Source organism: Miscanthus floridulus, chromosome 6 (assembly GCF_019320115.1).
Source record: "Miscanthus floridulus cultivar M001 chromosome 6, ASM1932011v1, whole genome shotgun sequence".
Classification (NCBI taxonomy): Eukaryota; Viridiplantae; Streptophyta; class Magnoliopsida; order Poales; family Poaceae; genus Miscanthus; species Miscanthus floridulus.
Genome location: NC_089585.1, coordinates 11,095,224 through 11,108,102, shown reverse-complemented (window position 1 = coordinate 11,108,102; position 12,879 = coordinate 11,095,224). Strand labels below are relative to the sequence as shown.

General features: G+C 44.5%; 1 protein-coding gene across 1 annotated transcript; it reads left to right on the top strand.

The window, feature by feature from the left end:
• The first annotated feature begins 10,015 nt into the window (after nucleotides 1-10,015).
• On the top strand, nucleotides 10,016-12,318 carry LOC136457625 (gibberellin 3-beta-dioxygenase 2-2-like). Its single transcript, XM_066457649.1, has 2 exons — nucleotides 10,016-10,660; nucleotides 10,988-12,318. Exons 1-2 carry the CDS (start codon nucleotides 10,188-10,190, stop codon nucleotides 11,652-11,654), a joined length of 1,140 nt encoding a protein of 379 aa, XP_066313746.1. The 5' UTR covers nucleotides 10,016-10,187; the 3' UTR covers nucleotides 11,655-12,318.
• The last annotated feature ends 561 nt before the right edge of the window (nucleotides 12,319-12,879 follow it).

Genomic DNA, 12,879 nt, shown 5'->3' with positions numbered 1-12,879 from the left:
TATTAATATGCTCATGTATATGATTTCAGATGAATGTGGCATATATTTGTATGTTTGTACATGTTGTATTGAGGTTAAATATTCATCTCATATTTGTGTATGGATGGCATAAAAATAGGGGAAATTCTGGCAAAATTTTTTGCCTAAAGTACGTATTAATCAGCGGCATCTAGGGGAAATCAAATAGACTTTTCAGTCATGGAATATAGGGGAAATGGCCTTTACAGTGATTTGTCATGTCACCATCGAATAGAATTTTTAGTGTCCTTCAAAATAGTGATTGAAGTCTGAAATCGAACAGGCTTTTCAGTCATGGAATCTAGGCTCTCTAGTGTCCTACGATGTAGGCTTTTTTAGTGATTCTGAGTAGACTTTCTAGGAGCATTTACAGCACAATACAATGGCTAGCAAACCTGCCTCCGCCTATATATATGCGTTCTATGATGCATTGCTAATCAAAAGGACAACCAAACTAGTATTCGGTTTCGTTGGAGTAGGAATGTCTAGAGGGTCATCTAGAGGAAAGGGTTTTAGGAGTGGGAGAGGAAAGGGGGGACGAAGGGAACTCTCATTGTGTGGGAGGGGTCTCTTGGGCCTGATTTCTTTGAGGAACTAGTGTATCAGATTCACCCCCCCCCCTAGAGCAAGAGTGATTTCGCTAAAGAGTGCCCTCTCAGAGAATACGATAACAGGAAGGAAGATTGGCCAAAATGCATGCATGGTAAGGACTGCTTAGTGCAGATGTTCACTGAGGGGATTGACGGAGGTCGTGACTTTTTCAAATGCCCACGAGCATGGGTAATTGCTATTACATTTCATTTGTTAAACATGTTTTTGTCAGCACGAAAATGTGTCGGTACACAGCAAGCCGAAAGGATCTGCTTGATGGAGCTGGAGATCCACTTGGCTTCAATGCAGGGGTAACCGATCTTGCCAACTCCTCTCGAGATGTGCCAGTCAATTTGACCCTGCAATTGATAAGGAGTGAAAGTTTATCAGTAATTTAAGGTGGAACATGCTGGTATTTGCCCAGACAATTCCAAGTGTGCCGCTTCGGGAGCAGCCAGACGGGAAAATCGACTAAATAGCCGATACGCACAGAAATCGGCTGTTATGGACTATAAAGCTCGCGGGTAACGATTGATTTTATATTGACAAGTACAATACACGTAGATGTAAGTGAGATCATCAGTTAGGTAGATATTATTAGTATAAAGCATTGAGCCGATGGATCTAGCGAGAAAGGATATAGCATGCGAACAAATCGACTATCTAATACAAATAATTCTCCAAACGCTCTAAATCTAATCTGTTACCATCAACAGTGAGGTTCGATCAGATTGATGGCAGCTATGATGATAATAACAAACTAAAACAAAAGAATCATAAAACCATCTATACTTCAACAGGCTTTTCGAAAGACATGCTATACATGAAGGCTCAGGTGAATCGGTTGAAATAGTTGATTCAGGTGAAAAGAGACTACAACGTGTGAATAATCGACTATTTCACGTGGACAAACCTATGGACTCATCAGACCTAACCTGCTATCTCTAATAGTGGGGTTCGATCAGATCGATGCAGCTGTGATAAAGACAAAAAATCAAACATTTAAAGTAAATATATTTATTCACATTTAACAGAATCATGTAAATACACTACAGGCGTTAACGCATAGGCGATCGGCTATTTAGCCTATGCAGGCATAGCAAACAGTTAAGGTCATACCTGATCGAGAACAAATCTACCAACTAGTATTCTCCAATCTAAAGTGCTATCAGTGGGGATCGGCCGGATCGTTACAGCCATAATAGTGAACCATAGACCATATTTAACTAACTAACAAACCTCTTCAAGATCATGCATGCCTTAACCGCATACTATGCACAGTCAAGATCGAACTAGAACAGCCGATGAAACATAACTCATCGCTCAAGGTAAACAAAATTGTGTTGTAGCAAGGCAAACGACAGACTAAAAGGATATAAGGCCGATCTAGATTGATCTCGATAGGGCGGGTTGATGTTGCTGCGAACTAATAACAATGAAAACATCAGCAAGATCGGTAACTTAATGAATCTACCCAAAGGACGCCACCCTTAGATAGAGCCGATAACTTGACCTTAATCAAGCTCGAGCAGTGGAGGTCGACCAGATCGATGCAGCCGTACTTGAACTAGATAAGTGTCGATAACTAGCTTATACTAGAGTTCGCAGTGGAGGTCGACCGGATTGATGCAGCCGTACAAACAGAAGTATAAACCATGACGGTACTTACAAATAAGCCAGAGGTCGACCGGACCGATGCAGCCCTGCTTATTGAAGAACTCATCGGAATCTACTCTACTCCTACTCCTAAGGGTTGGCACAGAGCCAAAAAAGTAACTTGTATTTGATTGATTGGATGTCCTTTACAATAGCCGAGGTCCAATATTTATACCCGGAATCTAAATATGAGTCCTACTTATGTACGACTCATTACAATCTTTGGCATAAGAGAAAACATTCCTAATGTAAGATAACTTGGACCCTAATCTTTCCTTTTTGTAGAGTCCGACATGTTTCTCCCGACGCCAATCGTAGCTTTCTGTCGTTATCTACTGGCGTCATCCGAAGAGAGTCGATTCTAGTGTTGCATTTGAATCAGCTGATATCGACTTTTATGCAATCAATTCCTTGATGACACGATCTTTGGGAGCTTCGAATTCCCACATTTCTCTTCCCAAATTTTGGTGTAAACAGTTTCTTGAATACCCTTATAACTCACATGACATACTTATTATAGTCTTTCGAGTCCAAAGAAAACTGTGGGTTCACTAGGTGGGTCGATCCTCGACCAATTTATCCGCATCAGCAGTACATCTACTACCTGCAGGACCAAATCTTCGATCTACAAAGGGAAGTTAGCAACGGGTACAAGGAAGACGAAGACGACAACAACAATGTTGCAAGTTCACAGGAGACACTCTGCAATGATCCATATTGTACCTGCCCTATTATAAGAACAAGGGGCCGCCGCCGTCACCTCTGTCACCACCACCACCAATAATGGGAGGCTGCTGTGGAGAAGGTGCAACAGAATTTGCTATGTGGCCGCACTACTAGAATGACCATATCTTATTCACATGGCATATCCATGTGTTTGTTGTTTGGTTTAATTACCTAAGGCATGTTAGGTTTAGTCGAAGGAACTATGTACCCTTGTTTGGTACAAGTTCTCACATGCCATTTCTTATGCTTGTTGTTCGATTCAATTACCTAAGACATGTTAGGTTTAGTTTAGGACCTCTGTACCCTAGTTCGGTACATGTTCTCACATATCATTTCATATGTTTTGTGTGTTGAATTATATAATGCCCTACTTCATTAGGTTTTATTTACAGCACGTGATCATATTTCACTATGTCCACAATATTAAACTGAATATTATGACCACAAATAATGAAAACAACTACATAATGAAAAGTCCAATACTATGACACATTAAACAACACAATAATACTAGAAGTATGTGCCGACAAACGAAATAACGCAGTACATGATATAAGCATGCCCATACTTAAAGTGCATTACATGACAACACAATAAAAAGTCCAACTATAGACAATATTGTTCATGAATAAACCATAGAACTAGCAAGTAATGGAGACTACTGAGTGCAACGATGCCACTTTCTCTTCCTCGGGGCATCAGAATTCTCCTCCATTGCTGTTTTCGCTCGGCGTGCATGCTCAAGCTTCTTCTCCCTCTCCTCCCTGGACGCAGCATCACGCCTCATTTCCTCTTCTTTCTTGTGCTCCTTTTTTGTAGCCTCCTCTCTGTGTCTCTTCTCCATCATCTACTTATCCTCTGCCTCCCACCGCAACAGTGTCTGCATCCATTCCTCGTCTTCAGGTTTGATCTTAGTGTCGATCCACTGCTCAAAATCACAGAGCGGTGGAGGGGTCTGCAAAAAATACAATTTTTACAAAACAAAAAAATCATGCAAGATGTCATATGACACAAATATCAATTCCTCACCATCTTGTTAATGCAGTGCTGACGAAGTGTAGGCTCAAACGTAAAATTGGAATACATCCAATACCTCTGCCTATACGTGTCCTCTTCATCGAACTTGGCTACCTTGCAAGGATCGCCGCAAAAGCACATGGGCACTGGAACACCACTAGGCAGAGGTAATGGGTCGAAGGCATTTTCGGTCATCCAGCCATAACTACAATTTAGTCATTTTTGTTCTAAGAACCGAAAGCAATTAACATTAAACCATACACCTAGGGTTTTCCATTTGATTTACAACAATGAACCCATATCATAACAACGTCCGCTAAGGTTGCCTTGGTTTGGTAGCTTTTTCACGCCTTGGTAACCTACGGTTGTATAATATAAATATTAAAATTGTATGAAACCCTAAGTAATGACGATTCTTAAGTTGAAAAATCATACTAATATATACCGAATTGATTTGAAAAAAAACTAGGAGGGAGCGAGAATATCTTGCTCTCGAAAATCTACGGATCAAATCAAAGTTTTCAAGGTCCAATATGTCAATTCGTGAGGTAGGGCGAAGTGGGGAGAGAAAAACTCGAGAGGGAGGAGAAAGAAGAGGAAGAAGGCTCGGGCGGGAATGTTGGGCATTGGGTTAAAACACCACATCGGCGCCATAGATCTTGGCGTCGTTCTCGACGTCAAGAACCACGGCACCAAGGTTGGTGCCAATAATCACGGCGCCAGGCCAAGATCTACAGCGCTAAGCTCGGCGCCAAGATCTACGACGCCAAGGTGTCTGCTAAGTCACCGCCATATCTACGCCGAACCCAAGACCGAGGCGCCAAAATCTATGGCGTTGAGACGTGTAAACTCGGCGTCACCAATGTTGGCGTTAAGCTAAGTATCCAGATTTTGAAAGCATACCTCCAGAGACATATTTGTAATTTTTTTAAAAAAAAAAGGCTAAAAAACAAAAAAAAATCGGCCCAGTTACATGCCACAGCTGATCCCGTTTCATGTTAAGACAAGAGCAGGGACAACCGTCCAGGGCAATTTCGGTTTGCTCATTGGACATTCACGGTGACTAACTCGTCCTTTCAAGAATTTTAGAATTTTCCTTTGCTTGTATGACGGTTCAATTCACCAAGTAGAAGAAAACAATACAAAACGGCAAGCGTCGCACGTAGCTTAGCTGACAATTTGTCTTTCTCCCATTGAGAAATTGAGGTTGCTAGCTGCTGCTACTAGGTGTCCAAGCGAGGAGTATTTATCTTCCGTGAAAAAGGCAGAAGCTAATAACATACTCCTTCAGTCCCATAATAAATGTAATTCTAGAGTTTAAAATTTATCCCTAAATAAGTGCATCTCAAGGTATAAGACCACCTAATAACTCTAATTGTCCTTTTCTACTTTCTCTTTTACCGAAGTGTAATAATTACACCTTTTAGGGGTTTATATGTAATTTCTCACTAACATCTCTTCACCAAACACCATAGCTACACTTATTTTGGGATGAAAGGAGTAGTATATTGTGCTATAAGACAAAAAGCAAGAGCAACTGTATATATAGAACTGTTTAGATATATATTATGAGAAAACGGGAATTTGTCTATGGCCCCGTTTGGCTTACCTTATATTCTGCTTGTTTTTTCAGCTAGAAGAGTGTTTTTTCTCTCACAACAATTCAGCCAGAACAGTATTTTTCAGCCAGTTTCAGTCAAGATTCAGTAAGCCAAATGGGGCCTATGAGAGAGCGGCTCACACTTGACAATTGACGTATATTTTTTTTCTTAGAAAAAGCTATACAGTATTTTTCAAGTAATAGAGGGGACGGTGCACAATCTTTCCCATGCATATGTAGGTGTCCATGAATCTATACATACCAACAGGCAACCAGCAATGAGTGGGTACTGAACAGTAATCCTTTTGAGACGACCGAGAAAAGGAGGTGGAAATCTACCTAACAATTGACACATTTTAGGAAGTGCAACTTTTCAAGCTATTTTCTTCAGACAGGCGTGTAAATATCTTAGATAGTATTCCTCCGAGCATGTTATTGAAGACTAGAGTTCCTCGTCATCATGGGTCTTATTGAAAGTATGACGTACTAGAATGGTTTGTAACTTAAATGACAACTACTGTACTTCATGTTTGATTAACAATAAATAAATTTAGAGTCTTTTTTAAAAGCTTACCTGGATTAAAAAATAAATAAAAGTGTTGATGCTATAAATGCGGTCACATATCAGAAAAATGCTAAATCTTCCGGGCCACACACGGCCGATATACACAACCGAGGGAGGTCTCCATGACGTGGCTGAGACTAGCAAGTCAATGAGGCCGATTTGACATCATTCTTCACACGAAACACCCACGAACACCTCCTAGGAAGACTTGTCGGGGAGACGCACAGTAGGGTTATCATCGCTACACCAAAAGCGAGTAGCATTGTAATAATTTCAATGATGTTTTAGGGGGGAAAGGAAACTATGAATCAGCAAAGGTATTTTTCAAATAAAAACCAAATGGTACAATGAAAAAATAAACTAGATACTCGCGTTATTTGCATAGATCACCTTGTAAACCATAGCTATAAGAACATTTAGTTGTATTTCTTTGCCAACGTGTTGCCGCACGCTGTTACAGGCCTGAGTTTTTTTTCTACCTTCCATAGAATATTGGAGTGAGAACAAAAAAAAAGAATCACAGGAACGTGTCATGTTTCTGCTTGAAACCATCCAGCAGTCAGTGCCGGTGGGCTAGCTAGCTGCGCCGTCGCGCCGTCCGTCGCGCGGGCGCACTCGGCGTCGGCCAGCAGGTAGCTCTGGAACCGCAGCCGCGCTGGCGCTGCGCCCCGCCAATTGCAGACAGGCCCGTTTGTCCGCGGCTCGCCGCCTGCCTCGGGATCCTTACCTAATCAGTGATCGCCACTCGCCGGAAGCAGCAACCCTTGGCCTGTTGGATCGGTGGTGTTTGTGAAGTGCGACCCATCTCGAGCCAACCAGATTCTTACACGTGTTCGGACCCATCTCGAGCTAGTTTATTTCATTGCTAATGGCAGCTTGTTTACCTTTTCTTTTCAAAATACTCCTTCGACTCTAAATTAATTATAAAACGTTTTAACATTTATAAATATATTTATATAAGTAAGTAGTTTTTTTTATGCAATTGAATATACATTATTGTAGATACACAACAAAAACAACGTACTATAATTTGGAATGGGGGAGTACATAACAGAGGTTGCTCAAGTATGCACAGTTGCATGTGCAGTGCCACCTGTTCGGCTGATGGTTTCTGCGGCTAATAAGTTGGCTTATGCTGATTTGTTGTGAAAGAAAAATATTATACCATGGTTGATAAGTCGGGTTGATAAGTCGGGTTGATAAGTTAAAGCGAACGGACCGCCCCGAGCAGTCCTAACCAGTAAACATAGTTTTTACAAAATATTTGTCAGCCAACCCATTATATCTTCTCCCTCTTATTTGATACCTACTGCCTCCGTCCTGAAAAGAATGTAACTATGGGTTGCGTGCCACAAAAAGTGATTCACGTTTGACCAAGTTTTTAGTAAATAATATTTATAGTTATGTCTTTAAATTAATTTATTATGAAAATACGTTTTGTCATTAATCTGATGGTTTTTATTTGGTATTATAAACATGAATACTTTTTTAGTTATAATTGGCCAAACTTAAGGTACTACAACGTGACACTGTGCTAGATCTGCATTCTTTTGAGGAAGGAGGTACTATCACACATCTTCTTATATTATTGTTTTCAGTGTAGACATAGTTTTTTATATGAAGAGATAATTTTTTGCTTACTTGAGACCCTAATTAATTTCATGGAACAGGATGAATATTGGAGTATAAGTGAATTGTCCACCTTTTTTCATTAGCTTAAGATTTTGGATTGAACTAATCGGTAGATGCAACTCAATAGAGACTTTGCCTATGTACATAGATTCACCGTACCTCTCTATAAAGACACGCAAATCACCATGGGTCATAACAACTTTTAAGTACTTCTAATAAAGTTCTAATAGTAAACTAAACCAGTGTACGCTTTTCCCCTATTTTGAGAGAACAGGACGAGAGGAAAACATATAGAGAGAGAGAAAAAACGAGGGTACGGTCTCCTATTATTTGCTACTCTCTGTTTCAAATTATAAATCGCTTCGACTTTTTTAGTATATTTATTTTGTTATGTATCTATATATAACATATGTCTAGAAATATAGCAAAACCGGTGTATTAAAAAAGTTAAAACCACTTATAATTTGGAACAGACGGGTATATTACGGTAGTAAAGCCAAATGTCGTTATCTAGAACCGGTGGTGAAAATGGATATGTGGCGAGCGAGAGCCCAGCGGCTAGAGCAAGCATGGCACGTAGGTGAAAGATTGCGTGGTGCGAGACACGACAACACCCTCGAAATTGGTCCTTAATTAAGCTGATGATGATTGATGGCAATAATCGTGTTGGCTTTCCATGTTGCGTATTAATTGGGGTGCCAGTGAGTGCCGCCACTAGCCTGCTGGCCGGCTCCCCCCAGTAGGTGTACGAGCTAGCAGCCTGTTCGGTTAGAATTATTCCCTCATAAATGATCATAAATTTTTAGTTAAAATAGTTTTTTTTACACTAAATTAGACAGCAGTATTTTTTTACGATCCAACGACGAACGAGCTGCCAAACGAACAGGTTGTCACTTGTGTCGCAGCAGCTGCAGCTGGGTGGCCTTTCGTGCTCCACATCGCTCCAACCCCCTCCCTCCGTCTCTTTCACCATATTTCCCTCCATCCACTGAATTGAATTTCCAAAAAGGCCACCGCCTCATCAATACTGAATTTTAATTTCATTTTTCAATTGCGCATCATCCCATCCTCTCTCTCTCTCTCCTCTAGTTATCCAGCTCTTTGTGTTGGGAGACCGAGCCTCAGCTCGAGTGGCTAGCGGCGCAAGTGGCGCCACGCAGCCGGCGCAGGTTTGATTCCTCGAATCGACCTGCGTCTCTCACTGGAACTAAGCTCTCAGAATAAAATCTACAGCCTCCTATCACGTGATGCCACAAAGAGATTGCGATGTTCCCGTCGTCTATGAAGCTACGTTAGTTTTGGTGATATCTAAAAGGACGCGGTCTACGATGTTCCCGTCGCCTACGAAGCTACGTTGATTTCGGTGATCTTTAGAAGGACGTGATCTTTTACTCTGTGTATAGTTATAAGTCTGGTCATGCACATGTGGTGTGTGTAGATGTGTGTGTGCTTGAACAAATGCTACAATTGTACCTAGATAAGAGGCTTAAAAAAAGGATCTGTCTACGTGACATTCAGTTGTTTTTGGCCTTGCTATCAACTAAATTTTTTCTATACACTTACAATGTCTTCTACCTATATTTACATCAAATTATTACTATATTTACAATGACTTGTTCGGTGTAATTTATTGGACATAGTGGTGTAATTTGATAATAACACAAATATATGTCGAATTTTTCAGAAAAGTTTACAAATTATTTCTATGGATTCCATATATCAGAGAAATATATATCAAATTGTTCACAAATTATTCACAAATTTTAGAAAAAATACAAATATACATGTGGGTTGGACGTACACGGTACATACTGCGTGTATTCCGCTGGAGCTATATATGGGCGTAGACGCGGACGTACACGGACCAACCACGGACGTACGTGCGTGTATTCTGGACGACTGGGACCTGGAACGCTGGAGCACGAGCATGTGGTGGAGACGGGCAGCCCATCTTGCGCAACCAACTGACGGAGCACCGCGACCGTGTGATTCCTGATCTGGCGGCCACAAAATCACATGTCGCGGGAGGCTAAATCAACCGACTGACTTATAGCAATTCTGAAGAAAAAAAAAAAAAAAGCTCTTTGCGTTGTGTGTTGTGCTTCTCTCTCCTGATGGGTCGGACCGGACGGATCCACTACGCTCCAAAACTTCTCCCCTATATATACCACGCCATGTCCTTCTCTGGTTCTTACACTACTCTCCTTCTCTCATGCCATACCACTAGTGCAAGGTCCTAGATTTACACTTGGTGCTACAGCTTCCTTTGCTTCTTCCTTCTTTCCTTCCTTCCTCTCTAGGCACACTGCTGCAATCTATTGGCCGGCCGCCTTGCCTTGCCGGGGATCCATAATTCCTGCTAATCTATCGGCCAGCATCGTCATGCCGACGCCGTCGCACCTCAAGAACGACCCGCGCTACTTCGACTTCCGGGCGGCGCGGCGGGTGCCGGAGTCGCACGCCTGGCCGGGGCTGCACGACCACCCCGTCGTGGACGGCGGCAAGCCGGGGCCGGACGCCGTGCCGGTGGTGGACCTGGGGGCGGTGGACCCGGCGGCGGCGGTGGCACGCGCCGCCGAGCAATGGGGCGCGTTCCTGCTCACGGGCCACGGCGTCCCCGCGGAGCTGCTGGCGCGCGTGGAGGACCGGATCGCCACCATGTTCGCGCTGCCGGCGGACGACAAGATGCGCGCCGTGCGTGGGCCAGGGGACGCCTGCGGCTACGGCTCCCCGCCCATCTCCTCCTTCTTCTCCAAGTGCATGTGGTCCGAGGGCTACACCTTCTCGCCGGCCAACCTCCGCGCCGACCTCCGCAAGCTCTGGCCCAAGGCCGGCGACGACTACACCAGCTTCTGGTACGTGCGTGCGTGCACCCGCGCCCGCCGGCCGCGCGCGGTCACACCACCGTACCCACACGTGCGCGCGCCTAGCTACTAGCTGCTTTGCTTTGCTTTGATTCTCGCCTCGCCATGCATATGCATGATGCACGTACAGGTACTGGTACAGCAGGTCACACGCACGCACCGATAGTCCGATACGACGATACATCATCGACGTGTCGTCCCCGTCTAAGGCCATGCATGCATGCAAGCACACGCCTAGCCCTTTTAGCATGCTAGCTAACGAGGAGGAGTATACTTACTGCGCGTCTTGCTTAATTACACTACCACTACTTGTTACAGTGATGTGATGGAGGAGTTCCACAAGCACATGCGTGCCCTCGCGGACAAGCTGCTGGAGCTGTTCCTCATGGCGCTGGGGCTCACCGACGAGCAGGTCGGCGCCGTGGAGGCGGAGCGGAGGATCGCCGAGACGATGACCGCCACCATGCACCTCAACTGGTACCCGAGGTGCCCGGACCCGCGCCGCGCGCTGGGGCTGATCGCGCACACCGACTCGGGCTTCTTCACGTTCGTGCTGCAGAGCCTCGTCCCGGGGCTGCAGCTGTTCCGCCACTCCCCGGACCGGTGGGTGGGCGTGCCGGCCGTGCCGGGCGCCTTCGTCGTCAACGTGGGCGACCTCTTCCACATCCTCACCAACGGCCTGTTCCACAGCGTATACCACCGCGCCGTCGTCAACCGGAACCTCGACAGAATCTCGCTCGGCTACTTCCTTGGCCCACCGCCGCACGCCAAGGTGGCGCCGCTGCGGGAGGCCGTGCCCCCCGGCCGGACCCCCGCGTACCGCGCCGTCACGTGGCCCGAGTACATGGGCGTCCGCAAGAAGGCCTTCACCACCGGCGCATCCGCGCTCAAGATGGTCGCCCTCGCCGCCGCCACCGAGCTCGAGCTCGACGACGCCGGCGCCGACCCCGCGGTCGTCCATCAGCAAAAACTCGTCTCGTCGTAGTAGCCGATCGATCGCCGGATCGAGACTGATGATGATGCATATACTCGTCGAGTAGACAGACTAATGAAGCAGCCCTGAAACCCGGACATGTATGCATGCATGCGCTTCGTGCTTGCTTGCGCATGCAGCTAGCAGGCTTCATTCCGTCCCGCAGCTGCTCTGCACTGCTGGATCGATGTATATGGTAGAAGAATTAAGAGATCGATGACGGAGGAGGAAGACGAAGACGAAGACGCCGATGAGGAAAAGGACACGCTGTACGTAGCTGTTTCTTCTAGCACGTCTAGTTACAGCAGGCCGGGCGGCCGCCTGCTAGCTTCTTCCAATCGAGTTTGTCGTTACTGACGATTGTTAGTGGATCGATTAACTAATCTGGAATTCTGGATTAATATAATGCATGTAGTTCGGCATCTGGCGTCAAGCAGGTAGGGGTACCTAGCCATTAGCCAGTAGCCAGGCTGGTCAATGATAGGTCTATACCCTGATGGATCCTGTACTGTTGTTTCTTTCGGTCTGATGTGAGAAAAAAAAACGGAAAAAAAATCCGCCCCCTGGCTGCTCAATTCATCAATTGAAACGATGGGTGATGCAATGCAAGAGGGTTGCAAGCTGCATGCAGTGAGCAGCAGTGGAGTTGTAAATAAATACAAATAAATTAATACTATACAGTGCAGCTATGACTGTAGAGGACACACCTGGCTGACTGGCGCGTACCCTCCTATACGCTAATATGTTCGACTGGTATTAAAGTCGATTGAAGTTGTTTTATTGTGAGAGAAAAATATTAAGTCAACGAGTAGGACAGACACGGTCTCATATGTCTGCAGTCTGCGCTACTACGTACTGCATGCGTGCTTTGTTGCCTTGCCTGCTTGGTTCCAACAAAGTTGCATCATGCTCATGCATGGAATGGAACAAACGACCGGTCTTTTAGTTTTGTTGGTCCCAGCTAAGGCTTATTAGTCAGTCAATAAAATTTTTCTCTCACAATAAATCAGCGTCAGCTGGGTTTATCAGTCTAGAAACTAATCAATGAACAGGCTGCATACTTCCAACAAGTTACTGCAAGAATCTTTACCTACTCCAGTAAATTTTTATCGTTCGTAGTAACATATTGTAACATTGGTATTTACCTAAAATGAAATGAAAAGAAGATGTTTCTGAAAATTGTCAGTGATTTCAAACGGGACTTTTGATATATACTAGTAGTAATAACGTGTAATGC